Genomic DNA, 25,848 nt, shown 5'->3' with positions numbered 1-25,848 from the left:
CAAAGTGTCATCTGACTGAGGCGGCCTGACTTGCACCTAGCTGTTATTTCATTTTAAAATACTCCTGAAATCCCCGTGTAGGCATGATAGAGATGTATGTGCACAGATCATGAAGAGTCCAGGCCGTAGAGCTGAGGGACACGGGTAATTCAATAAATGTGAGTATAAGAAAAACTATTGATCATAATGATTTAAATTAATAAAATGACTTTTAAAGGTCAGCATTTTAATAAAATCTCCCAATACCTGCATACAGAACACAAAAAGAATGCTCCCTGCCTCTTAATTTATACTACCCACCACTCATAGGCCAAGTAAGGAATAATTTGGTCACTGGAGGAATGTGTATTAACAGACCGATGAAGCGATATTCTGGATTCCATTGATTATGCAGCTTGTTAAATCTAGTAATTCTCAAATATCAGACATCTGATCTGCTGCCTCTTTGATATAGTTTTCTTGTCCCAAGTATATCAGGAAGAGCAATTCTAACACTGTTACTGATGTTCACTCTTCTAAGATGTGTCTTTCAGGCATATTCCCTTGGATTGATCTAAAGGGCCGGTGACCTAAAGAGCTACCTAGAATTCTTCTAGGACCAAATTTCATATGAAAAAAAAATCTTTTGTTCATGAGGGTGCTGGGTGGTGGAAACTAGTAGAACTTGACTAGTGACCTAAAGGTTGGGGTTAAACTCACCCAGAGGTGCCTGGGGATGTGCTGCTGTAAGCTCACAGCCTGGGGAGCCTCACGGAGTGTGTCTATAGGACTGACTCGTGTTGGAACAGACGTAATGACAGCTAACAAGACGACTACTGTTGTGCATTTAAACATGCCTTGGTTCCCGAAGCAGTGGCTCCTGCACCTGTGCTCCCGAGAACGACTCCCAATAAAATGATTTAGAAGAGAGAGAAGCACTAAGAAAAATCTAGCTAAGGCAAAGCCTTCTCCTTAAAACCCCCAAACAAAACTACATCCTTTCTTAAAACCTATAGTTCACCTTCTTTCTAACAATGATGATTAATTAATTTGACAAGAATTAAATGAGGCTGATTTTGTTACAGGCTTTTTGGATATTCAAAGTATTAAAAAGTCTTCAAGAAACTACAAAACAAACAAAACCATCTGAAGGGAACACCTTGGTATTTACCAAACGCTCCAAGTGATTCTGTGGTACCCACTCACAGGTGCATGAAAGAGTGAGAAAAAAAAAGTCACATGGAGGTGGACCTTGGTTACATTTAACCCTTGAAGCACAGTGGTCACATGTTGGGCTGCTAACCCTATAGTCGGCAGTTCAAAACCATCAGAGGTTCCATGGGAGAAAGATGAGGCTTTCAACTCGCCCCCAAAGAGTAACCGTCTCAGAAATCCACAAGGGCAGTTCTACCATGCCCTACAGGGTCACCATCAGTCAGAGTTGACTCGATGGCAGTGAATTTCTAAAGAGGTGGACTTAACTCCAACTTTATGCAACTCAATCTAGTTGGAGTGGTTCGGCCATAGCACAGGCCACTGAGGACGGCCAGCCCGAGGAGGACACAGTTCAGTGTTGCACAGTAGGGTTACGTGCTTTAGAAACAAAACCTTTAGGTCAGATGGCAGAAGTGTTTGCTGGACTACTTCAACTTGGAAGGCCCTGGTTGAGCTTGCCACTTGTTCTGCATAATAATCTGTAACTGTGATGGCAGAAACACCAAGTTGATGAAATACAGTGGTCCATTACAAGGACTAGTCAGAATCCAGCCAGGGAAGGAAAATATACAAGGAGAGAGAGTGGCTGCAGTCCGCAGTTTCCTTTCTTTTGGAGACAGTGGCAAAGAATTATAAGGGATTCCCCCTCCCAAGAGATTCCCCCCATGCTGGGGAATCATGCTGGGAAGTCGGACACAGTTCTTCAATTCCCTGACATGTTACCTAATATTAAACAGCATTCGGCACACGTCATCCACTAACTCTGAAAGGTTGATTGTTACAGTTGGCAAAAATGCTCCCACCAGATACGGCAGATGGCTAACAGCAGGGCATCGAGCTAGTTCTTCGTAGGTAAGCCTCAGTGGGTTGGAGGCGGGCAGGAGCACCAGGAAGATACCCCAAACACATGTCCGCAAGGACAGTGCCCAAATGAAGTGCTTTGTAGCACCAGCAGTGGCCTTTAGATAGAAATTAGTTGTTTACAATGGAGGCTGCCAATCAGAGAGAGGACAAGGCTGACAGGTTCTATGACAGCGAGTCATAGGATCCCATTTCTATTCTGTGTGGAAAGACTGTCTCTTTCCCATGGGACTTTATGGCGACATCCGTAACCATGTCACAACTGAGAACCCAGAGAAGGGAACACCTGCTGCAGAGCCTTGTACACACGACCCATTTGTGAAACTGCATATACTCTAAATTAAGTGTTAAGAACCAGTAATGTGTGATGTGATTGAACTATGAAATGTTATGGTATCTGTAAGAACTTCCAATAACAATTTTTTTAAAAAAGAGAGAACCAGAAAACTGGAGAACTATTCGTGTCAATTGATAGATTACTCAGATTCCTTTTTTCTATGAAATATTTTATGTAGAATTTGGGGTTTGAAAGGTGAGTTGAGAGTCATCTACTCCAGCACACTTCCCTTTTGAAACTCTGAATCTTAAGAATGACAGGCAAGGGTAAAAATGATACCAAGGGCTCAAGTGAATAGCAAATGTTTTGAGAGTGATGATGGCAACAAATATACAAAGGCGCTCGACCCAATGGATGGATGTACAGATTGTGATAAGCGATTTACAACCCCCCAATAAAATGATTTAAAAAAATGACAGGCAATCATTTAAAGAAAATACGCTTTGATTTCTAAAGACCTCTGATTTATGTCAGAAGTAGCTAATAGCGATCCGTAATCACTGATACTATGAAAATACTGCAGTGTTCTCCTTCACAAGTGAATGATCGGTGTGTTGTGAGAGCATGCAGCCTCAAACACAGCTCAACAAAGCTGACTGAGGATGTTGCCCAGGGAGCAGGCCGACTATCTCCCAGAGGGTTCAAGGTAATGAAGGTGCCCACGACAGGGCAGTGTTTCTGTCTTTTTTTTCCATCAGCGATCAGCTCCTTCCCATTAGGACCTACACAACCCATCCTTGTCATCCTGTGGTGTCTTGAGCCTTGTCTTGACGCTTGGTGGGACGTTGCAAATACGAGCAGGTTTCAGTGGCGCTTTCAGACTCAGACAGGCTAGGAAGAAAGTCCTGCTGATTTCCTTCTGAAAATGAGCTAACTAGAACCTCCGGCATCACAAAGAACACAGCCCGCCCGGACTGCAGGCTTTGGATATGTCATCAGGAGGAATCAGCTGTTGAAGGAGGAAGTCAAACTCGATGAATCAGGAGGTCAGTGAGGGGAAGGGCACCCCAGTGAGGAGAAGGAAAGGCACAAGAGCTGTGCTAATGGACTTGACCGTGCCCGTGACTGTGAGGACATGTGGGATCAGGCAATGCTGTATCACGGGCCCAAGCCGGCTCGATGACAACAAATAACCTGCAGTGGTCTACCTACACACTCACAAGCATACAGCTGAATACCTTTTAATTACTTAAGACTTAACAGTGTGAGCGATAAAGCAATCCCAGGTGGCTACGCTTCCCCCTTGGTCTTTAAGTGGCCTGTGCAGCAGTGCGGTTCCGCACGGAGAGGGTGTGATTGAAGAGAGGTGCTAAATATCTGGAAGGATTACTGAAAATGGACAGCTGACCCCGATAGCATCCAAAACACAGATGCTCACAGACATCCCGCCTCCCAGGCGAACCACTTCCATGCACGACACATACCTTCAAAACAAGGGGAGCATTTACATCTGAGCTACGGCAATGAAGTGAGTGGCGAGGAACAGGGCTTGGAAGCCCTTTTAGAAAACAGCTATCTGATTCGATGCCCGGGGAACGCAGCCTGGCAAGCATGAGTTCCCCTCCCGGGGCAGGTCAGTAATCTCCGTACAGTATACAGAAGGCCTTCTACGCAGCTGCTAAAGGGAGCGCTGGCCGTGGGTCAGAGCGGACTGCAGCCATGGCCCACAGCTCTTGTCCTCAGCAGGCTCGCTGTCATCATCACTGATAGCACTTATATGAAGCTGTTTCAGGAAGAAAGGGTGGAGTTTCATTTCCCCACAATTTGTTGTTGCTGCAAATGCTTTTACACACCACAAAGGCTTTTACACACCACAAAGGCTTTTACACACCACAAAGGCTTTTAAAAGCCACTTAGTGTGGGAAACTGCAATGGTCTTCTGTATCATTTACCTCTTGGTAGCACCTCATGGAAAGCGGTCGGGGCCCTCATTCTTCAGCAGAATGCACACCTACACTTGTCATCGAATTGTCATCTACAGACAGCAACCGGCAGTTTGTTTTCTTTCACACAGCTCAAACCCGGGCTGTTGCGTGAAAGGGCCTTGCCTATAATGGCAGCGGTTCTCATGGGCAGTACTGCCAGGGAGGAGCAGCACAATTACTGCTTCCTACCGTTTGTACTCCCAGGGCGTTCAATTGATGAACGCTGGGACAAAACCACAGGTGCTGACCCAAGGTCAAACCAATCCAAACGCAGCCTGCTGCCGTGATGTGGATTCTGATCCACAGTGGGACTGCTTTATCAAGTTTACAGGAGCAGACAGCTTCCCCGAACTGCTGACCTTGGGGTGAGCCACCTCACGGGGAACCCAGTGCATCCTCGTGGCTCCTCACACTGGTATCAGGACGTGTGGGATCCTGGCACTAAAATGATGATGCTGACAATTTCTGCCAGAGGGCATTGGAAGTGGCAAGTTTTCTTTCTTAACAATATATATGACTATTAAATGAGTTAAATTCAACCCAATGGTATAGAAACGATGCACCGCTAGACAATATCCCATTCCCACTGGTTGTCTCCCATGGGTCTGAGTAATGACAGAAGTCGCTCGATGATGACCGCAGCTGTCAAAAGGCCGCCAGGCTACCCCTTTCCGGGCCCGTCTCAGAGGACAACCATCTCTTCTTAACCTGGCTGTTCACTGTCTTCCTCTGCAGAAAAATCACGCCCTTCCTGTTTCGATATGTAAATATACGGCAGGCGAGTGGCCGGCTCTTAGACGGATCGCGCTATTCTCTTCACTGTGATTCACCTTGTTCATTTGGCCACAGCCACGCTACGTGAGTTCCAGTACAGTGTCACCTTCATCTGAAAAACATGTGTTGCACACTTGTGTTGTGCAAGGGGCTGGGCTAGGGCTAGGGTGCTAGTTAGACACTTGGATTGACTGAAAAGCAATATGGAAAAATAAGCTTTCCTATGTAAGTCCATTTCCCTTTTATCAGCATTTTAGATTCTATTCCCTTGGCTAGATTAATGATACTATTATTAGATATCCCAAGTGTCCCCTGCAGATTACCTATTTCTCAAGAGCCGGATAATGTTACCCCTGAAGTGGACCAGGGAGAGAGATATATATATCCCTTAGATATATGAATGGATTTTGAGCTCACACTTAATTGTACCAGTCAGTTTTTCTGACTTGGCCTCATTCACTACTTGCTCTCTTGAAGCGATCATTGAAGATATATGTGTTATAGCAAAGTATGATGAAGATAGCAGGTGGTGCCTGTCTACCAGAAAGACTAGTGTCTGTGGTTTTAAAGGCTTATATTAAAACAAGCAGCCATGTAAGTGAGGTGTCAGCTAAGTCTACAAGGAAGAAGCACACCAGTCTGTGTGAACCAAGGACTACAAATAATTAAATCCAAGACCAGAAGAGGGAGTTGTACTAATTTAACTTATGAGCACCTGTTTGCAGACGCAATGAAAGCTCAAAGTCTATTTGTAGAGTACCCACAAGGATTAAGTCTCTACTGAACTCGCTGTGGCCACTGACCAGGGATATGACTGGTTTCTGTCTTCAGACTGCCTTAGAAAATGGATTATGGCAGATACAGTTAGTGTGGGGCCATCTCAGTTAACTTGCTAGGCTTTGACTCAGTATAAGGGCTAGTTAGATAGCCTTCATTGTTATGTAAATGTTCGCTCACAGCTCTCAGAGAATTAAGAGAGCTAAATTGTGAGAACTTCTTACCATACTTTGAAAGACTGAAAAAAATTCTTAATAAATTTGTTCAGCTGTTCTTGAAGCAACTTACCAAACAGACATTTTTTTCTCCAAGTTTACCAATAAGGTTACAGGCTCAATTAAGCCGCTTTGCCCTTCAGGCTTCTTACACTGTATGATTTTACAACCTTGCAATTGTTTCTCCTGGTTAACTTCACTCATTCCTTCCATGCTGGATTTAGATTTTGGACTTGTTAATTAATGCTACAATGTGATTGGAATGTAACTGATTTCTGTGTAACTCCTTACCTATATAATGTAACATTGCATGATTGGGATTTGATTAGGAAACATTTGCAAGGGGTTTAAGGGAAACATTTCATTGGATGTTGGTCAGCTTAAAAAGGATATTTTCTATACATTCAAAGACAAGCTTGAGGCATCTCCTGGCTCTGATATAATTAAGCAGTTGGTGAGTGGCATGGAAGGGTTGGACCCGTGAGCTTGGGTGCAAAGTATCTCACGTAGCTTAAGTTCCAGTCTGACTGTGTTGTTTATCATCATAATTGTGATGCTTGCAGTCTCCTGTCGCTTCTAAAGGAAGCTGAGAGATGTGGGAAAAAAAATGTTGCCTCCGTGACACTATCGAATCTTAAACCCAATGCAGAGAGGGGAAATGTGGGATACTAGCACTGTAGGGAAATAAAACTGGGACTTACTCCCTGACTTGAATGGAGGGAAATCTGGAAGACTAGAATTCCACGGCTGGAAGACTGCCACTCTGGTAGTTGGTGATATAGTCCAGGTACATCTTCCTGCAGTTGTCTAAGTTTTCCAAACAGCTTCTCCCTTAAAGCTGTGCTGCAGAGTGAGCACATGGTTGATTCATTCTCCCTATGGAAGCAGACATTCTTATTTGGCTCTATTTTCTTCCCGCTGCGGCACCCAGCCCCTCTCATACCTTCCTCCAATAGCAGATGGGCATAGGGGACTTTATCCTCCATGCCTGAATTCAAAATGTTTGCTATAAGCCTGAATTTTGGGCTACATTAATTGGATTATGAAGATTTGACAGTTTTTAATGTATAGAAAATAGCCACATCGCCCATGTGACTTTTGAATTTTATATATAAAAACAAAAGGGGGACTTGTGGGGGTAGATCACAGGCTTACAGACATCCTCCCTGAGGGCAGTTAGTCACCAGACTACAGGGTAGGCCTTGCTCCCTGCTGCTGGGGACAATAAACTATTTCTCCCTGAGGCCTGCGACCAACCAAATGTTCACACTCTACCAATAATGGTCTCTATCAGTTGAGCCAGGTAACAGACAAAACTGGCTCTGTGACATCCAAAGTTAAGTTATCTGCCCATCTTATCACATGTATACCCCCAATCCCTCCTCTTACTATTACATGTATGTCCCTAGACCACCCCCTCTAATTATTGTATTGCCTATAGCACAACCCCTTCCTGTGATGTTTGTCCTCACCTGTAATTAGGGGGCTTGCATGTCCCTAGAGAATATAAAGCCTGGGCTAGCATTAAAGCTCGCTCTCTCTCTCCCTCCACGGGGACCACCAAGCGGGGCTGAGGTGAGCATGCTACCATGAATCGTGTCTGACTCTATTTATTTCAATACTTCACTTCTATCTCTCATGCTCTCTATAACTTTACTATGATCTTTACTTATTATCGCTGTATAATTGCGCCTACCGGACCCATAATGATGTGTTAGGGGCTGGCTTCCCTGACAAGTTAGCTTAAAAATTTAACACCTTACCATTTGTTTTCCTTCTGACCCATTTTCAATTGGTTCTAGTTTTTATCCTCTGCTTTTTTTAGGATTGACTTTCTGTTGTTGTTGTTGATGGGTTTGTATTGTTTGTTTGCATGATTTCCTTTATATGAAATCCAGGATAATTAAATCAATAGAGACAATAACTAGGCTAGTGGCTCTCTAGGTCATGACAGGTGAGGTTGGGGAAAAGTGGGAGCTACTAACAGTGGATGAGAGAATGAGGAAAATGATCCCAAACTGACTGTAGTAATGATGGTATAACTTTTCTGTGTGAATAATTTTATTGGGGCTCTTACAGCTGTTATAATAATCCATATATCACATGTACCAAGCACATTTGTACATATGTTGCCATCAACATTTTAAAAATATTTTCTTTCTACTTGAGCCCTTGGTTATCAGCTCCTCTTTTTTCCCCTGCCTCCCTCATGATCTCTTGATAAATTATAATTATTATATTCATATCTTACACTCTCAGCTGTCTCCCTTCACCCACATTTCTGTAGTTCGCCCACGGGGCTGGGGAGGGGTGTTAAACATCGATAATTGTGATCAGTTCTCCCTTTCTCCCTCCACATTCCCCCTACCCTCATGGTATTACTACTCCCATGGTTATTCCTGAGGGGGTTTCTCTGTCCTGGATTCTGTGTGTTGAGAGCTCTTATCTGTACCAGTGTACATGCGTCAGTCTAGCTGGGTTTGTAAAGTAGAACTGGGCTCATGACAGGGGGGTGGGGGAGTGGGTGTGGGGGATGAAGCATTAAAGAACTAGAACAGTGGTTCTCAACCTTCCTGATGCCGCGACTCTCTAATACAGTTCCTCATGTTGTGGTGACCCCGACAATAAAATTATTTTCATTGCTACTTTATAACTGTAACTTTACAACTCTTATGAATCAGGTGACCCCTGTGAAAGTGTCATTAGACCCCCAAAGGGGTCCCGACCTACAGGTTGAGCACCTCTGAACTAGAGGAATGTTGGGTGTTTTGTCAGTGTTATACTGCACCCTGGCTGGCTTGTCCCTTCCTGTGACCCTTCTGTGAGGGGATTTCCAATTGTTTACAGATGGGCTTTGGGTCTCCATTCTGACCCCCCATGTTCACATTGATACAATTGTTTGTTTTGGGTCTTCTGATGCCTGATCCCATCGACACCTCATGATCATACAGGCGGGTGTGCTTCTTCCATGTGGGCTTTGTTAGATGGCTGCTTGTTTAACTTTAAGCTTTTAGGACCCAGATGTTATATTTTCTAATAGCCAGGCAGATGGTACAACTCTCTTAAACTATAGAATTGTATCACATACAAGGTGTCAGTCAATAACTTAAGAATTTTTTTGAGTTGGTCATGTTCATCAGTGACTTTTTCCTCAAAATTTGTGCAGTGATCTTTAAAAGGTAATGCACATAAAGTGCATTATCTCCCGACCAAATTCCTTTGAGCTTCAATTTAGGTATGTTTACCAAACAACAGTCACTATTAATTACTGACTCTTCTCATACTACTAATGCTGGGGTTACATGTGCCTCTGAATTTAGGGTATTTTCTATATTGACTTCAGTATTGCTAACAGTTTCTTGGAATCAAATACCTCTTTTAGATTCTGGTTTCATTTGACTATAGCTCAACATTTGTTATTTGTGTGTTGCTTGGCAGGGAATGGGGAGAGAGGAGATACACTGGCCAATGACCCAAATCCCTAGTGCTACATTCAGACTTCAGATTTTTGTTAACACATTCTCGTACTTTTTGTGGTATTGGTGGTGTAGGGCCAGTGAATTAATTAATGTGGCTCTTCTAACTGAAGTCTCTAACTCTCCAAATGACCTTTCTTTGCATGGGCCTGGTAAGAAGATGGTGGTGGTGGTGGGAGGGGAGGACGCGAGATTATGATAGGATTAACTTGTATGTGTGAATAGGATTCTCTGGCATGTTGTCCTGTTGTGTATAAAATGAGTCCTCTGAGAAGCAGGAGGAAGGGATGTCCTTATCAGCAAGAGCTACGAGCAGAGTACTTCCCAGTCCACATAAAGCTGAGTGCTTCAGTGCAGGGGGGCTGGCTTGGGGAGTGGTATGCCCTGGGCACTTAAATGGGGAAGCTGGGTTTGTTGACCCATAAAAGTGGAGCTGAGTGTCTTCAGGCTAAGGTTTACAGGCTAAGGTTTATAGGGTGCCTCTCACCACCAAATAACATAGGGAGCTGAGTGTGCTGAATGAATGCTTTCAGGCTGAGGCTTATAGCAGAGTGGTAGGCCCCTTTGGGCATTTATTAGCAGACTTGACTGAACTTTGTAACTGTGTTCTGATAAACAACTCAGCCCTGAGCATGTCTCACTGGTATTACAACTTACCTTTGTTTTAAAAAATCCTCTAAGCATGAATTTTGCCTGTGACTTCTGTGTGGTCATTGCAAGGGCTATTACAACTCAGAGAAGTGAAACAGAGAATACGAAAGCATGCCAGCTGGGACTCAAGAGGCACCGGGCTTGTAGTTAAACAAAGAATGATACAAATGATACACAAAAACTAGAGGCCAATGGTTTTGCTCCTACATTCCTTCCCATCACAGGAAGACGGGTCTTACCTGGTTGGTAGAAGTCAGGTGACAGCTCCCTGGCCACAGCTCTCGCGATATCGCACTCCTGGCGGGCGGCCAGTGCAGCTTGGTCAGCAGCATCTGCTTTCGCCCTTGCATGTGCAGTCCTGCACAGGACACAATAGGTCAGTCAGCAAAGGCGGCACCCGATGCATGAAGCACAAACAAGCAAACCTTCTACATCAGACGGATGCTCAGTACCATTATGGCTCAACACCTGTAATGGCAGGCTTCAGGACCCTACCTTTTGAGGAACATAGGTATAGATGGACTCAGACCTTGCTAGAAATGAAAAACACAAACAAGATATCCATCTGCTGCCAACCAAAGCTGGGTTTCCCAAACCCTCTGGATGAACTCTATTGACTTTGGTTGACATTTCCTCCCAAACTTACGGAGAGCAAAAGAAAATCTATGACTTAATATAATGCTCACGATTTTCAGTGCTATGATAAAAGCAGTGTAAGAATTTGATTCAAAGAGATCTGCCCTGTGGTGTGCTGGTCAATTGGCTTGGAAACGAGACAAAAGCCCAAGTGATAACTTTGCCAGCTGTGATCAAGTTGATTCATAGTGATCTTGTGTGTGTCAGGGTAGAACATGTTTCATCGTTTTCGGTGGCTGGTGTGGGAGTAGACCTCCAGGGCTTTGCTCTCCACGGACCCTGGGTATACTGAGACCTTTCAGTAGCAGGCTCTAGGTTCCCAAACCCGACTCATCATTGGAATCACCTGGGGATCTGGGGAAACTAGATCCCTGGCTTTTCCTCCTCGAGATTATTTTAATTAGGTTTTAAATGGAGACACCACCCCCCACCCTCAGCACCCCGCCAACTGCCCAAAACAAAAAACCCCACCCAAACCTCTAGGTTGATGCTGACTCATAGTGACCCTGCAGGATAGGGCAGAAGAGTTTCTGAGACTCGAACTCTTTACAGGAGTCGAAAGCAGAGCAGCTGGCAGTTTGACCTGCTGGCCGTTAGCTTAGCAGCCCAATGCATAACCACGGAGCTATCCTGGCTGCGAAATGAAGCCCAGGAAAGTGTCATTTCACCAGACCCTCAGGTGATTCCAATGCTCAGCGGAGTTTGGGAACCCAGGTAGATTACCTGTTTGCACTCAGGAACTTTGTTCATCGTTGTGTGCGGTTGATTCTGCTTCTACAGGGCGGAAATCTTTGCAGGAGATTGCTAAGGGTTTTCTCCCATGCTACAGCTAGTAGGTTCCAATCACTGAACTTTAACTTAGCTGCTTGCTTTAACCCTTGCACCATCAGGGCTCCTTGCAGGCTGATTTGTTGTTGTGTGCCGTCTAGCTGGTTCTGATTCATAGCCGCCCAAGTACAACAGAGCAAAACACTGCCAGCCCCTCAGCCATCTGCACAATCGTCGCTATGTCAGAGCCCACTGTTGGCAGCCATGTGTCCATCCATCTTGCTGGTGGCCCTTTTGTGTTTTGCTCTCTACCAAGCGTGACCTTCTCCAGAGGCTCGTCCCTCCTGATGACACGGCCAAAGTAAGAGAGACAAAGATTCACCATTCTCATTTCTTAGGAATATTTTGTCTGTACTTCTTCCAAGACAGACTTGGCTACTTTTCTGGCAGTTCATAGTTTATTTACTATTTTTGGTGAAGAATGTAATGCAAGGGCATTCGTTCTCTGATCTTCATTATTCACTGCACAGCTTTTGTGTGCTTATGAAGAAACGGAAACTACTACAGCGGGTCAAGCACAATCTCTGAAGTGCTAGTTTTGCTCATTTTTTTGCAGCAGATTTGTTCAATACGATGTCATTTGACTCCCGATTGCTGCTTCCATGGGCACCAATTATGGACCCAAATAAAATGAAGTTCTTGACAACCTCACCATATGCTCCATTTATTATGCTGCTTATTGGTCACGAGAATTTTTATGTGAAGGCATAATCCATATTGAAGGCTGTACTCTTGAGTTTTATCAGCAAGTGCTTTCAGCAAGCAAGGTGTGCCATCGGAAGTTGCAGGGGGTTAAGAAGTCCTCCTCCAGTCCTGCTGTTCCAGCATCTCGGATTCTTTGTGCAGCGTCCACATGGAGTGTGGGGAAAGAAAGCAATCTTGGTGCACACTCTGTCTGATTTTTAACCATGCAATATACCCTAGTTCAGTGCAAACAACTGACTCTTACTCTGTGTTCGGTTTCCATAGGAGCACAGTTAAGTGCTCTGGAATTCTTATTCTTTGCAATGCTGTCTCTAATTGGTTCTGACCCTTTCCATGGTCAGGGAAACAGCTTTCTGCTGTTCTCTTGTTTCGGCAACGAAGCGTCTGATATTAGCAACAATACACTTCACTTCATGCCCCGTTGGGAATCCAGCCTGAATTTCTGGAAGTTCCCTATCAATATATTCTGCCATCATGTTTTGAATAATCTTCAGCAAAATTTGTGCTATATTAATGAACTGTTTGATAATTTACACATTCTGTTAGATCACTTTTCTTTGACTTGAGCACCGGTAAGGTTTGCTTCCAGTCGGATGGCCAGGGAGCTATCTTCCAATTTTTTTGGCATAGAAGCGTGAGTGAGTAAGCAACTCTAGAGTTGCACCCATTTGTTGAAACATTTCAACTGATCTTCTGCCAATTGCCAGGGTCTGGCTTTATGCTGATGCGTTCAATACAGCTTGGTGTTCTTCCTTAAATACCATCAATTCTTGATCATATGTGGCTTCCTGAAAAGGTTGAATGGTGACCAATTCTTGGTACTTTGTGTATCATCTTGTATTGATACCTCCAGTGTCATTCTGTATTTTGGCCATGGAATGTTTCGTTTCAATGTAGCATCCCAGGGTTTGGCTGTTTTCTCTAGTTCAGCTTGCGAGCTGCCTGTTCTCCTTTGGTTTAACTACAAGTCTTGGCAAGTTCATCATAACACTACACAATCCGAAATCTTCTGTGTAGCCCTTTTACTTCATCCTTTCTTTTGGTTTAGCTACTCAATGTCCAAGAACAAGTTTCAGAGTTTCTCCTGAGACCTATTACAGTCTTTTCCTTCCTTCCTGTGACCTTTATGACTTTACGGCTTCGTCACTTCTGATGTTCTTGATGTCATCCCATAACCTGTCTGGTGTTGGGTGCATAAAGTCTATTCTTGAGATGGTCTCTAAATTTAGGTAGGATATATGCAAGGTCCTCTTGGACCTGTTTTAATTTTCTTCAACTCAACTTAAACTTGCATATGAACAACTAATTGCACATTCTGAAGTCTGCTCCTGACCCTGTTCTGATTGTAGAGTTTCTTTATTGTCTCTACAGATGTTGCCTGATTTCCATGGTGTAAATATTCCCACCATGATAGATTTCAAGTTATTATACTTGTGCAATTGAACATAGAGTTGTGAAGGGAAACACATATTTAGTTTTAACCATCCTAGAGGAGCAGGCTCTAGCACACTGCTGCATCTGTCCCGAGCACATGCTCAGGAGGGCTACCAAGGAGCGTGCTTAACTGCTCTTGTACAAAACCAAAAGGAATCAGGCAGAGCGGGCTTTTTCAGTCTTTCAGCCTTTCCTTGGCCCATCTTCACGCATTCAAACATTTATCCACCTGGAGGACAAGGGCTAAGAAGAGAGCTAGGGAAAAGAAAGGGTCTTCTTATGACAGTGGTTCTCAACCTGTGGGTCGTGACCCCTTTTGGGGGCCAAACAACCCTTTCACAGGGGTCCCCCGATTCATAACAGTAGCAAAATTACAGTTATGAAGTAACAACGAAAATCATTTTATGGTAGAGGAGGTCGCCACAACATGCCCTGGTGGTATTAGGAAGGTTGAGTCCCACGGTCTTATTTTAAAAAAATCATTTTATTGGGGGCTCATACAACTCTTACACAATCCATCCATACATCAATTGTATAAAGCACATTTGCACATTTGTTACCCTCATCATTCTCAAAATATTTGCTTTCCACGTAAGCCCCTGGAGACCCACTGTCTTATGATGACAGAGGCTTTATATGTGGATTAAGTGCCAATAAAACTGTAAAAAAAAAAAAAAAAGGACATGTACAGTAAAAAAAGAGAATTTTAGGCTAACCATTTCCAAAAGGAAAGACTTTGTTCAATTACCATTCAGATGATAATTATGGGCATCTATTTCTTATAACTTTATAAATCCTCTATTATACCTTTTAGTACTGGGGAGGATTATAGGAACTCTGTAATAAAAAGTCTAAAAGAGTTGTTTGAACTTATTTTAGAGACACAGATGAGACGAGAATTTCAGAAATGGCATTGCGTTCTAGTTGGTCTAAGTACAGAACACTTAGACCAGGTGGCAGCTGGAGGCAGCCAGCAAACTGAATGCCTGAGGCTACAGGGAAAGAAAGATGGAGAAGTTGACCAGGGGCCTGTGGGGCTAACTGGTAGGAGGCTCTGTTTATGCAATTTTCCAACTTTCTCAACTGGGCTCATTTCACTCCTACTCAGACCAAGTTGAACTTAGAGAGGGCTTCATGATCATTTGCACTTAAAATTTTTTTAATCCTCTGTCATATTCCCAATGCCTAGAGCAACTATGTGTGAAGTACAGGATATATAGTTATGTAATACAGGACATACAATATTTTGTGAAGGGTCACTTGGTGAATACAGGATTTGAACAGCTAGGTAGTTGCTAAAAAAAATAAATGTATCCATGTTCCAACATCACACTGTTGTTTCGGAATCATGGAGCATGTTGTAGATGGGCCTTTGTCGACAGATTGTTGGCCACAAAAGGGCTGGGTGTAAAATGGTACAAAAACCAAGAGGGGAAGAGCACATTCCTAAGTGGCAGGCTGTATGTAGTCGCCCAGACATGGATGGCTATGATCTTGGTAAGAGATGATGCTTTAGTCCTGTGTGTTTTGGGGTTTGAGATTCATGTATACAATCTGCTATGTTCTTTCAGTTTCTCAGAATCCCAACTGTTTTTTTCCCAGAATTATTTTCAACTCTATCTGCTATTCTTAGCTAAAGCCTAATTATGTCTGTGATATTATTAATGAAATTGAAAAGTCCAGTTATGCTGCCTTGTAATATCTGCTGGCCCCTCTATGATAAATTTATAACACTCAAGTACAAACAATTTATTCTGATATACGCACAACACCACCATTGTCAAATAAAATGGTAGAATTTTCACCACCACTTTTTCACAATATGCAATCAAAACAGGGGAGAAGGGATAAACACAATTTGATCTTTCTACACATATATTTTACAAGTACAGTGTCAGTGGCACTCTAAGTGACATCTCTACTCAGGTATAGAGTACCTTTGCTTTTTGCTGGCTCTTTCCTGTAAGATCACACAGGAAGGTAGGACCCTTCCATCCACTTTACCTCCCTTGCTCTGAGATATTGCATAGTGCTCTGTCAGTGCAGGCCAACCACATTCAAACCTGAAAGCAGAGGTCTGTTCATGAGCTTTGGATAGCCCTGGGTTGTAAACCAAAAGCAGGAGAGAAAAGGCACCCCACCTGATGTTTGCTTTGTGTGTGTCTAGGTCTAGCCCAGGGCTAGAGAAATCTGGGCCCAACTCTGGTTCATGTTAATGACTTCATGCGTTCAAATCTTAGGCTCAGTTCCAATGCTACACACACCCCTTTATCAGACGCTGGTAAGCTGTACCATTGTTTATTGTTCCCTAGGTTTGGATTGGGGATGGTTCGGGTCAGTCAGTCTAGGCAGAGAGCCTGAAGGTCATCACAAATCTCCAAATACCATTGTCACATATAATTTTTCCCATGAGAAAAAAGAGAAATTTTATTATGGGATCAGCTGTAGATTTTCTTTTTATTTCTAAAAAACAAATCTAAGTTTTGTTGAGAGTTACTACAGATGGGTGAAGACATTCATGTCCAGAAACAGAAACGATGTTGCAGAGACCTGGTCTTGGACCGGAGTCCCCCAGAACCTCATAGACTCCTTCCTGGACATGTAAGTCACGCAAAGGTCAATTGAGAACAGTGGAAACAGTGAATGTGGAATTTCTGATTGCAAGGCATTGCCTGCATCTAAAAGAAAACTTAATTACCAATTATTTTTCAAATCAGAAATTTGATAAGTATCTAAGTTTTTTATCCCTTTAATGACTGAGTGTTTTGTAAGCAGTTATGCCCTTTTACTGAGAATAAAATAATCTGGCTTTTCAATTTTTCTTAAACCAAATAATGATTTTGCAAAAAAAAAAAGATTCAACCATACATTATAAAACTATATACAATATTCACAAGTTTAGCTATTTCTACTTTTAAAAATGTTCTCTTTCCAATAAAATGCTTTAAAACTGATGTTTTTGAACATCTTTCCCCCACATTTTTATATACTAAGTCAAATTTAATTTACTGATTTCTTAGGCAAAGGCTAGATTCTAATTGATTTAAGGGAAAATTGGTCAAATATAAAGGGTTAAAAGTAATTGGTTAATATTTAAAGACATAATTTACTTGGAGGTGCTAGTATATAAAGAAAATTTATCAGTACAATTTAAAAATCTGAGCAATTGCTCAAATATCCAAAGTTCATGGGGCCTGGTTATCAGAAAAAAATAGTACTAGGGGTCTTAAAAACTTGTCTTAAAATAAGCAGCCATCTAAGTAACGTGTCAGTGAAGTCCACATGGAAGAACACACTAGCCCATGTGACCCAAGGATTGTAAAAAAAAAAATCCAAGATCAGAGGAGAGAATTGTGTTAGAGTTTAAATTCTGAGCCTCCAGTTTGCAGACAGCTATGGATGACAGCAAAAAGTCCAAACTCCATTTGTAGTGTCCTCATGAGGTTTTCCGAGATTGTAACTCTTTACTGGAGTTGAAAGCCTTATCTTTAATGTTTTCTTAATCGCTTTATTAGGGGCTCATACAACTCTTATCACAATCCATACATACATCATTCTCAAAACATTTGCTCTCTACCTAAGCCCCTGGCATCAGGTCCTCATTTTTCCCCTCCCTCCCCACTCCCCTCTCCCTCATGAACCCTTGATAATTTATAAATTATTATTTTGTCATATCTTGCCCTGTCCAACGTCTCCCTTCACCCACTTTTCTGTTGTCTGTCCCCCAGGGAGGAGGTCACATGTAGATCCTAGTAATCAGTTCCCCCTTTCTACCCCACCTTCCATCCACCCTGCCAGTATCGCCATTCACACTACTAGTCCTGAAGGGATCATCCACCCTGGATTCCCTGTGTTTCCGGTTCCTATCTGTACCAGTGTACATCCTCTGGTCTAGCCAGATTTGTAAGGTAGACTTGCGATCATGATAGTGGGGAGGAGGAAGCATTTAGGAACTAGAGGGAAGTTGTGTTTCATCGTTGCTACATTGCACCCTGACTGGAAAGCCTCATCTTTCTTCCATGGAGTAGATCCTGGTGTCAAACTGCTGTCTTTGCAGTTAGCAGCCCAATGTATGACCACTACAGCACCAGGCTCCTTAGCAGCAAATAGCTGTCCTTTATTTCATGGCAAGGGCTCCTACATTCCTTCCCTCTAGAGGTAGTATCAAGTTACACAGATAAAAATGCACAGGAAGGGGCATGATATGTCTATTAAAGTTTAGTATATGCTTTCTAAGAGCCCAAATTTTCCCAGGATATTTTATCGGGATACAGGCATTAAAAGCATCAAGTCATGGGCTACGATGAACCTACAACGTATACATCACACACTTCCTGTTAATGAAGTCAACTTGCATTGCTTTACCGATCAGAAATGACTTCAGAGAACCAGAATTAATATCAGACCTTTGACTTTTATCAATGGCAGCTAACAGGAATCAAGATTCATACAAGTAATGTTTATAAATCTTTTATAAAATTTCCATTTTTAATGATGAAAAATCCTAGGTGATAAATTTATTAAGGGTTTAGTGCCAAGCAAAACACGGGTCTTGGATGATAAACTGGAGTGCTTCCTTCTAACAGCAAAACACCCAATGGCCTCAGGGCGCCTCTGACTTGGAGTGACGCTCTAGTCTTTCGGAGGCTGTGCATCCTCACAGGGCTAGATCGTCTCATCTCTCTCCCACACAGCAACTGCTGAGTCCAGGCCACCAACTGGAAGCTCCGCCGCTGACCTGACAGTGTCACCGAGCGCTCCTTTTCCCTCATACAATGAGAACTAAATGATTTATTGTTGTCTCTTTTTTTGCTAAGGGTACCAGGAAACCTAATTATCCTCAACATACGTGCACAGTGATCTTCTGTAGAGCCAATGTCAGGAATGCTCTGGTGTAAGTGAATCATCATCAACACCCTGCAAACGCTTTTTGGAAACTGGTAGGATATTTTTAAAAATCCTGGATTAACAAATTCTTGTTATACTATTTTTTTCCCTGAACCTTAGTTACTCACAGTGTCGCTAATACTCAGGGGACATATGAAATAACCTTGGGGGAGAATCTACTTTTCCATCTCTTTCATAAGATCCTCCCCTCCTTCCTCATATCCAGTACACTTTCAACTTTGACTAGTAAGTTTTAATTGTTAAGAGCTTTACAGACTATTTCCTAACACTTGACCATAAATTTAATATGTTTAAAGGCAATGTTATCTGATACCTGGGCTGGCTCCCACGCACATTTCGAATCTGCTGTTAGAATATGTACCAAATGACCGGGCTACCTTTCATTTTATTCTAGGCTTTATACAGTCTGAGGGGCTGCCTTCCCTGATAAGGATCCAAATGCATTAAGCAAGGGATTTTATTTTCCAAATGACTTTGGGAGAAGAAACTCAAAACCAAACTCACTGCCACTGAATGGATTCCAAATCATAATGACCCTACAGGTCAGGGTGGAACTGCCCCCATGGGTTTCTGAGACTGTCACTGCTTATGAGAATAGAAAGTCTTGGATTTACTCCCTTGGAATGACTGGTGGTTAGGAAGTACAACAAATAACCATTATGCCACTGTGATAGTTACATAATCTGTTGTCAATTTGAGGGTTAAGAGTGTATGGGTGGAGTCTAGACTGTCAATCTGAATATAGCTAATGAGACCTCTGTGTGGGCATGGCCTTCCCCTCAGAATTCTAGAAATTCTTGTATTTCCTCCTTTGAGGTGGGAGACATGCTCTCTGTCTGTTCACTCCCTGAGAGATGCTCTACTGACACATGGCGCTAGGCTGATAGACCGTTCCCTGGGAACTGGAGGAGCCACGTGGAGACCCCTGCCAGTGCTGAGCTGCTTCTACTGCCTCTGGATCCACAAGACTTTGCACCCACTGGCCTGTGATCTTTCTGCATTTGGTGTCATTGCATGTGTTTCATGAGTCTGAAGAGGACTTTATAGATTGGTATTGGACATATGGGCTAATATCGGACTTATGGACTTGAACTGGACTCGGCTGGGAGGTTTTCTCAATATTCAAATGTTCTTGTTTATAAAGCTCTTTTATGCACACGAGTGTGTCTATGAATTTATTTCTCTAGTCTATCTGGACTAACACAGCCACCAATGTGGGTCACCCTAATACAAAAAACATTGTTAAAATCATTACTATTAAATGAGACTGAAACTCAAAATATAATTGCCTGATGTGTAAGGAGTAAGCAAGCATCCTAAGTACCCAGAGGAAGTGAGAAATGACCAAAGGTTAGGACCCAGCAGTACCAGTCGGGCACAGTAAGGTAACAGCAAAGAAAGAAAGAAATCACTAATAAGCATTTCAATGAAAGGAGTGCAGAAACTCTGGAACGTGAAATCAGGCTCCATGCCTGTTCTGCCAGCTCTTAAGAGAAAGCCTGACACCGAGATTGTCCTCAATAGTGTCATCAGTGGCACAGATAAGTGACTACAAAGGGGATACCAATAAACCACACCCCCAAGCTATCTAACTGGATATCCAGACGTAGGATATTCCTACAGAGAAAGATTTGCCACTGGGGAGATAAGATGTTCGTTTTCAGGTCGGTGCAACTGCAAATCCCGAGCATGTGCAGCTGACAAGAGGGGCTGCAGTGCAAGCGAGGCGTCAAGGTGAGACACACGAAAGTAGGCACTATGACCACAGAGGATGGTAAAGGGTGGATGTGCCCACCAGATCAGTGAGCCAACACCACAGCGAGTCACGTCTAAGGAAAAGATGTGTTTTAGGAGGCGGGGAAGGTAACAGCCAAGTCAACAGGAGGACGAGAGCTCACAGGTAAAAGACGATCTTCCAGCCGAACCAGGCACAGTGTTTTGAGGAAGCCTGCGCTCTTCTTAGGAATTAGGGGGCCATGCTCAAATGTGGCTCTCTGTGCGTCTGCATTGTCCCCTTCTCGCTGCCTGGGTGGCTTCTGTGCCTTCGTGAGAGAAGCGTACAGATAGTCTGAGGACGGCATGGTTTGTCAGGTGAGGGCTGAGACCAGACTGCTGAATTGGAATGAGACCCTTGAGAAGGTGGTGCTAGCAGAGAGGGCACGGCAGAAGTCAGATTGCAGGGAGCTGATGGGGAAATGGCGAGAGGAAGTAGAGGAAGCAGGTGTGTGTCACGTGCTAGAGACCTATGACCCGGGCGGAAGCAGAACATTTGGACAATAGCCAGAAGGATTAGGTGTGTCAAGTGGAAAGATGGCTCACAACTAAGGAAAGAGGACCCCATGCCTGAAGGTCAGAGGCATGATGCTCAGAGTGCAGAAAATGAACAAAGCCCTGAGGGCAGGCTGCTGCTGGAGGCAGGGCCTCGATGAGAAGAGAGACTTCCAGATTGGATGGCAGGAACAAAGGTGGGTGGGGTGGGCTGAGAACACAGATGAGTTGATGAATTATTTTCTGGTTCTTTGTAAGGCCATCAGCTTGATGAAAGCTAAGAGTATTATGGGCTTTGGAGCCAGACTGATCTGGTTTCAAAACTATATATTGATTGCCAGTGCCACCTAAGTCTCAATTTCCTTACCTGTAAGATGGGGGTAATAATACCTGGAAGAGCTGTTAGGGGACGAGGAATGATTGAAAAATCATTCAGTAGTTAGTGCTAACCGGAGAGTGTTTAAATAGATAAGCGACCATTATTGGTCTTTTGGGAGGGAGAACCTGGGGTTTTACTGGAAAGAGCACTGCATACAAGTTCTAAGGGGCGGGAGAAGGAAGAGTAGGATTGCTGAATGGGACCAGGAGAGTCTGAGGGCAGGCCCACAGGGTCCTGCATCTTTCGCTAACAGCGCTATCTCTCCCGAGAGAGGCAAAGAAGGCAGAAGGTGGCCCTGATTCAGGGTGAGAGACTGGGAGCACAGGGGAAGAACACATGGAATCACAGTGTGAGTAGGGAGAAAGTACAGACAGCCAACGGTGGCCTCTGGACCAGATCATTGGAAGGGCGTACATTCCCATCAAGAGGACGATGTGGAAGTGTTTTGAACCTTCTAAAGTTTCAGGTGCGTATTCGTAGTGGCCTCTGACCCGCCGATGGTGAATTTTGTGTTGCTGCGGCTGTGAGCTGCAGCGGAGTCGGCCTCCAATTCCCGGGAAGTCCATCCGCAATGAAACAAATTGCTGCCTGGTCCTCTGCATTCCCAGAATTAGGTGTGAATCGAATTGTCAAAGCCCACGGGTTTTCCTTGGCTGGATCTTGGAAGCAGATGCTTAAGTCTTTCATCCCTGTCTCTCAGCCGGGTAGAGGCTGTGCACGGGGTACGTAGGCCAGGAACCACACACCGGGCTCCTGCCTGCAAGGTGAGACCTCTGCCACTGGGCTGCCCCTTACCTGGAGTATACTTGACATGGTACTAAATACCGAAAGGGCCGTCTTTAAACTTTTAGTAAAGGGGCATTTGATAACAAGAAGGTGGGCCCAATTATTTTTAGTGGATGTACAGTCTATAAAGCCAATTGGAAACTAACCATCACCACTGTCTTCTCTTCAGCAGTGTAGTGGACACACCTGGACGTGCATGGTAAGAACTCTGCAACCTGGAGGCCCGGGGTCTCTGGGGCATGCCTGAGGGTTAGCACCTTACCGCTGCTTTCACATCCGCATCATCATTCTTCCGCTTCTTGTCCTTCACCAGTGGCTTGGCTGTGGGCATAGACTTAACGATGGGGGCCATTACCTGGTGGGAGCCAGCCTATTTCCGCACTGGGTGACTGAATCACAATGACTTAATCTCCAGTGCTGTAAATGCCCATTCAACGTACACTCTGTGGAGCTCGGATCATTCCACTTTGTAAATATTTATACATTAAAATAAATTAAGCGCACACCACTCAGCACTTAAAACTACATGAACCTTTTATAAAAATACTCTGGGTAAATAAAACATCCATTTTCAATCTCACACGAGCTGAAGTTCTCTAGAAATCCCAAGCCTAGCTGTTCACCACTTCATTTGATTCTATCCATATGTGTCTGAATGCGAAATAAATGCATTTATTCCTATATTGGGCCTTGGATGCTGACTAGAGAAACACGAACTTCCTAGAGATGCAAAATCATGCCGTCTCTGTCATTTTCACTGTGCACGTCTTGAAGTTGCAGAGTTTGGGAGGGAAAGGCTTTGTGGAGACTGCTGACATCGCCAGACAATAGTTATTCTCTCAGCAAACTCATTTTATTCATTTCCTGTGTTAAGGAGGACCTGTAATTCGGTTACTCCATTTCACGGAGTCCCTGGTGGGTGCAAAGGGACAATGCTTGGCTGCGGAAAGGCTGGCCATGGCAGCCCACCCAGAGGTGCTCAGGAGAAGCTGCTCTTGCGAAATCAGCCCCTGAAGACCCTCCGAGGCACAAGTCTCCTTGCACACACATTGGCTCACCTCGGCAGATACATGGGCTCACCTGGGCTCACTCAGACGGTACCTTTAAAAAGTTTTCATCCCTGTTCTGTAACAGGGAATCATTTAGTTCCTCTAAAAAGTCCAGGGCTACTTTTGCTTTAATCCTTCAGGGTTCTTTGTTTCCCTTTGACAACGGCTGTTATGGATAATAACACGACGGAGACCAAGGCTGGTTCTGATGTGTGTTAGCCTTTTGGTTTTGAGGCAGCAGCTTCGGAAAATTATTGCTTTATCAGCACAGTATAAAAACATAATTAGAAGTGGAGGAGCCTTTCCGAATCGGTTTGGTTCCTTCCTGCAGCCAGACAAGCATCCCTTGAGTGGGGGGTTAATCCTCAGGCTGAAGAACTTTCTGAACATCACACAGGGGGATGAACGGGGTGGAACACAGGCCTCCTCATCTTTCGAATACCGTCTGATACAGCTGCTCTGCAGAGAGATTTCCCTATTACTCCTCCGTTTTCCTTGAACGAAGTTCCGTTATTTAATGTTCTTGTTATATTCATTAACTATTTTAATTGTGGCAAAAATATACACAATGAAACAGTCTCCAGTTCCACATCTTCCACATGCGTAATGTCAGCGCCATTGACTGTGCTCTTTGCGTTGTGTAACCATTACTGCTATTCTTTTCCAAACGGTTCCACCACCATTAACATCAAACTCAATGCTCCCTAAGCACAAATGCTTCCGCCTTCACTCGTGGTAACCAGTGGTTAACTTTGGGAGGTTTTTTTTATAAGTAGTTTTCTTGATAGAAAATTCACATGATTTTCATTCTTTTTGCTATAAAAATCCATTTATACTGGTTGTTGTACCTTCCGATACTCATGCTTACTCTGAGCCTGTTGCCCTGTTCACTTCTCGATACTATTCTTGAATAGATTTACAACTCCTATTGGAAATGCAAATTTTGAGCTCGCCTCTCCCACAATTTTTTATCTAACCCCGTTTTGGCTGACTTCCAAGTGAAACAGCACAGCTGAGAAGGCACGGCACTAAAGCTTGTAAGAAAGACTGGGTTTTTCATCAAGGTTATTCTGTAGATAGAACATTTTTAGGTGGCTTTATCCAAATCAGTAATCAACATTTCCGAGTTTAACAGGAAATATGAGAAAATCATCCAGTTCTTCCAGAATTCTTAAAAAGAAATACTTTTATTTTTCCTTAGAGGGGATGGTGGGTGCTCTGAAAAATATTTCTGTCCTGATTTTACCTACTGTCAGCAGCTAATGCATTTAAACTGAAGGTAGAAAGTACTCATCTCAGTAGGCAACAGAGATGAGAACACCATAACTTATTCAAGGACATGGCAAAAATAGAGGCAGCAACAAATTTATAAACCGGCCTATTTGTTGTTTAGTGCTTCTAGATAAAGGTACCACTTCGTACAATTGGGAGTGGCAAAGAAAGTTTTGAAGATGAAGGTATTTACATGGATATAAAAAGGTACATCATTAGAGATTGTGATAGAAATGCAAAGTAAGAATCAAATGAAGTCAGAAAACTTGTATGAAACTCTTTGGTTGAAATACCAGGGATCCTTTCTTTCTGTGTAGTAGATTGATATGGATCCGCTTCAATATTATGGTGCTTATAATAATGCTAGGGATATTCTGGACCAGGAGCCTGCTGTCTGTCTGGGTATCTACTCTAAACTCACACAGTGAACTTTTAACCTTTATGCATGTCCATGTGGAATGAATTTATTCTGTGTCCCTGGATGCCACAACTGTCAGCGGGATTGATGGAGTCCTGCTGCAGTCCCCGAGGAATGCATGGTCTGCCTCGGGAGCGCCATTCCTTAGAGACAGATGTAGTAACTTCCATGGAAATATTCTTCACCAGTAAGAGCTTCAGATCAAGTCCAAAGACTCGCAAGAAGAATCCCAGGCACTGGAGGAATGTTGTGCATCCCAAGAACAAAGGGAAAATATAAGATGTGGTTTCCACTTAAGTTCTTCCTTGAAGGCCAGGAATTCAGAATTTACTGATTGTCTTCTTGTAACTATGGGGATGTCAGATTACATTCTGGACGGGGCAGGGACCCGGAAGTGTGCCCTCCTCAGGCTGGAGGACTGTGTAGTAGTCTAATTCAGGTCTAGGGCTCTACCTACTGCTTGGCTGAGAAGGGATGACAGCTCGTAGTGTCTCCAGACTCGCTGCAGATCACTGGGCTGTCATTTCTAGAGATTTGCTGGGTGTGCTCGCTTTTAGCAGGCAGCAGATCCCTGGGCCTTCCCTCCTTTTCAGCACCATCAACTACTCGACTGAAGTGTCAGCAGACTCGGCCACCACAGGACAGGCCTTCATCTTACCAGTTGACCCTGTCCTTGTCTGAATCGAGAACGTGAAAAGCTCCTTTGCACGTCAGGCAGGGGACACTGCAGCCCTAAGAGGCTCTCTAGAAATCTGGTGGGAATCTGTCAGGCACAATGACCAGGATCACAGTAATGCTGAACAGACACAACAGGGGATGGAAACTTTACACCCTACGCACATCACAATCTCCACTCTGGTAGGAAAGCAACGGGGGCTCACAGGGCCCTTCTGGTGGTGGCCTTTGGGGTCGGCTGATCAGGCACCTTGAAAAGATGAGGGACATTATTGGCAGA

The 25,848-nt window shown here is 43.7% G+C and overlaps 1 protein-coding gene across 3 annotated transcripts in view; it reads right to left on the bottom strand.

The window, feature by feature from the left end:
• The window catches only part of JPH1 (junctophilin 1), a 109,615-nt gene that overhangs the window by 11,786 nt on the left and 71,981 nt on the right, over positions 1 to 25,848 (bottom strand). For all 3 annotated transcript variants that reach the window (XM_075549557.1, XM_075549556.1, XM_075549559.1), the window contains exon 3: positions 10,450 to 10,568. In XM_075549557.1, the coding sequence (XP_075405672.1) occupies positions 10,450 to 10,568 (119 nt within the window). The remainder of the gene's footprint in view (positions 1 to 10,449; positions 10,569 to 25,848) is intronic.

The sequence above is a fragment of the Tenrec ecaudatus genome, chromosome 5 (genome assembly GCF_050624435.1).
Source record: "Tenrec ecaudatus isolate mTenEca1 chromosome 5, mTenEca1.hap1, whole genome shotgun sequence".
Lineage (NCBI taxonomy): Eukaryota > Metazoa > Chordata > Mammalia > Afrosoricida > Tenrecidae > Tenrec > Tenrec ecaudatus.
Note: the sequence above shows the minus strand (reverse complement) of the source record. Positions and strands in the feature narration are given on the sequence as shown.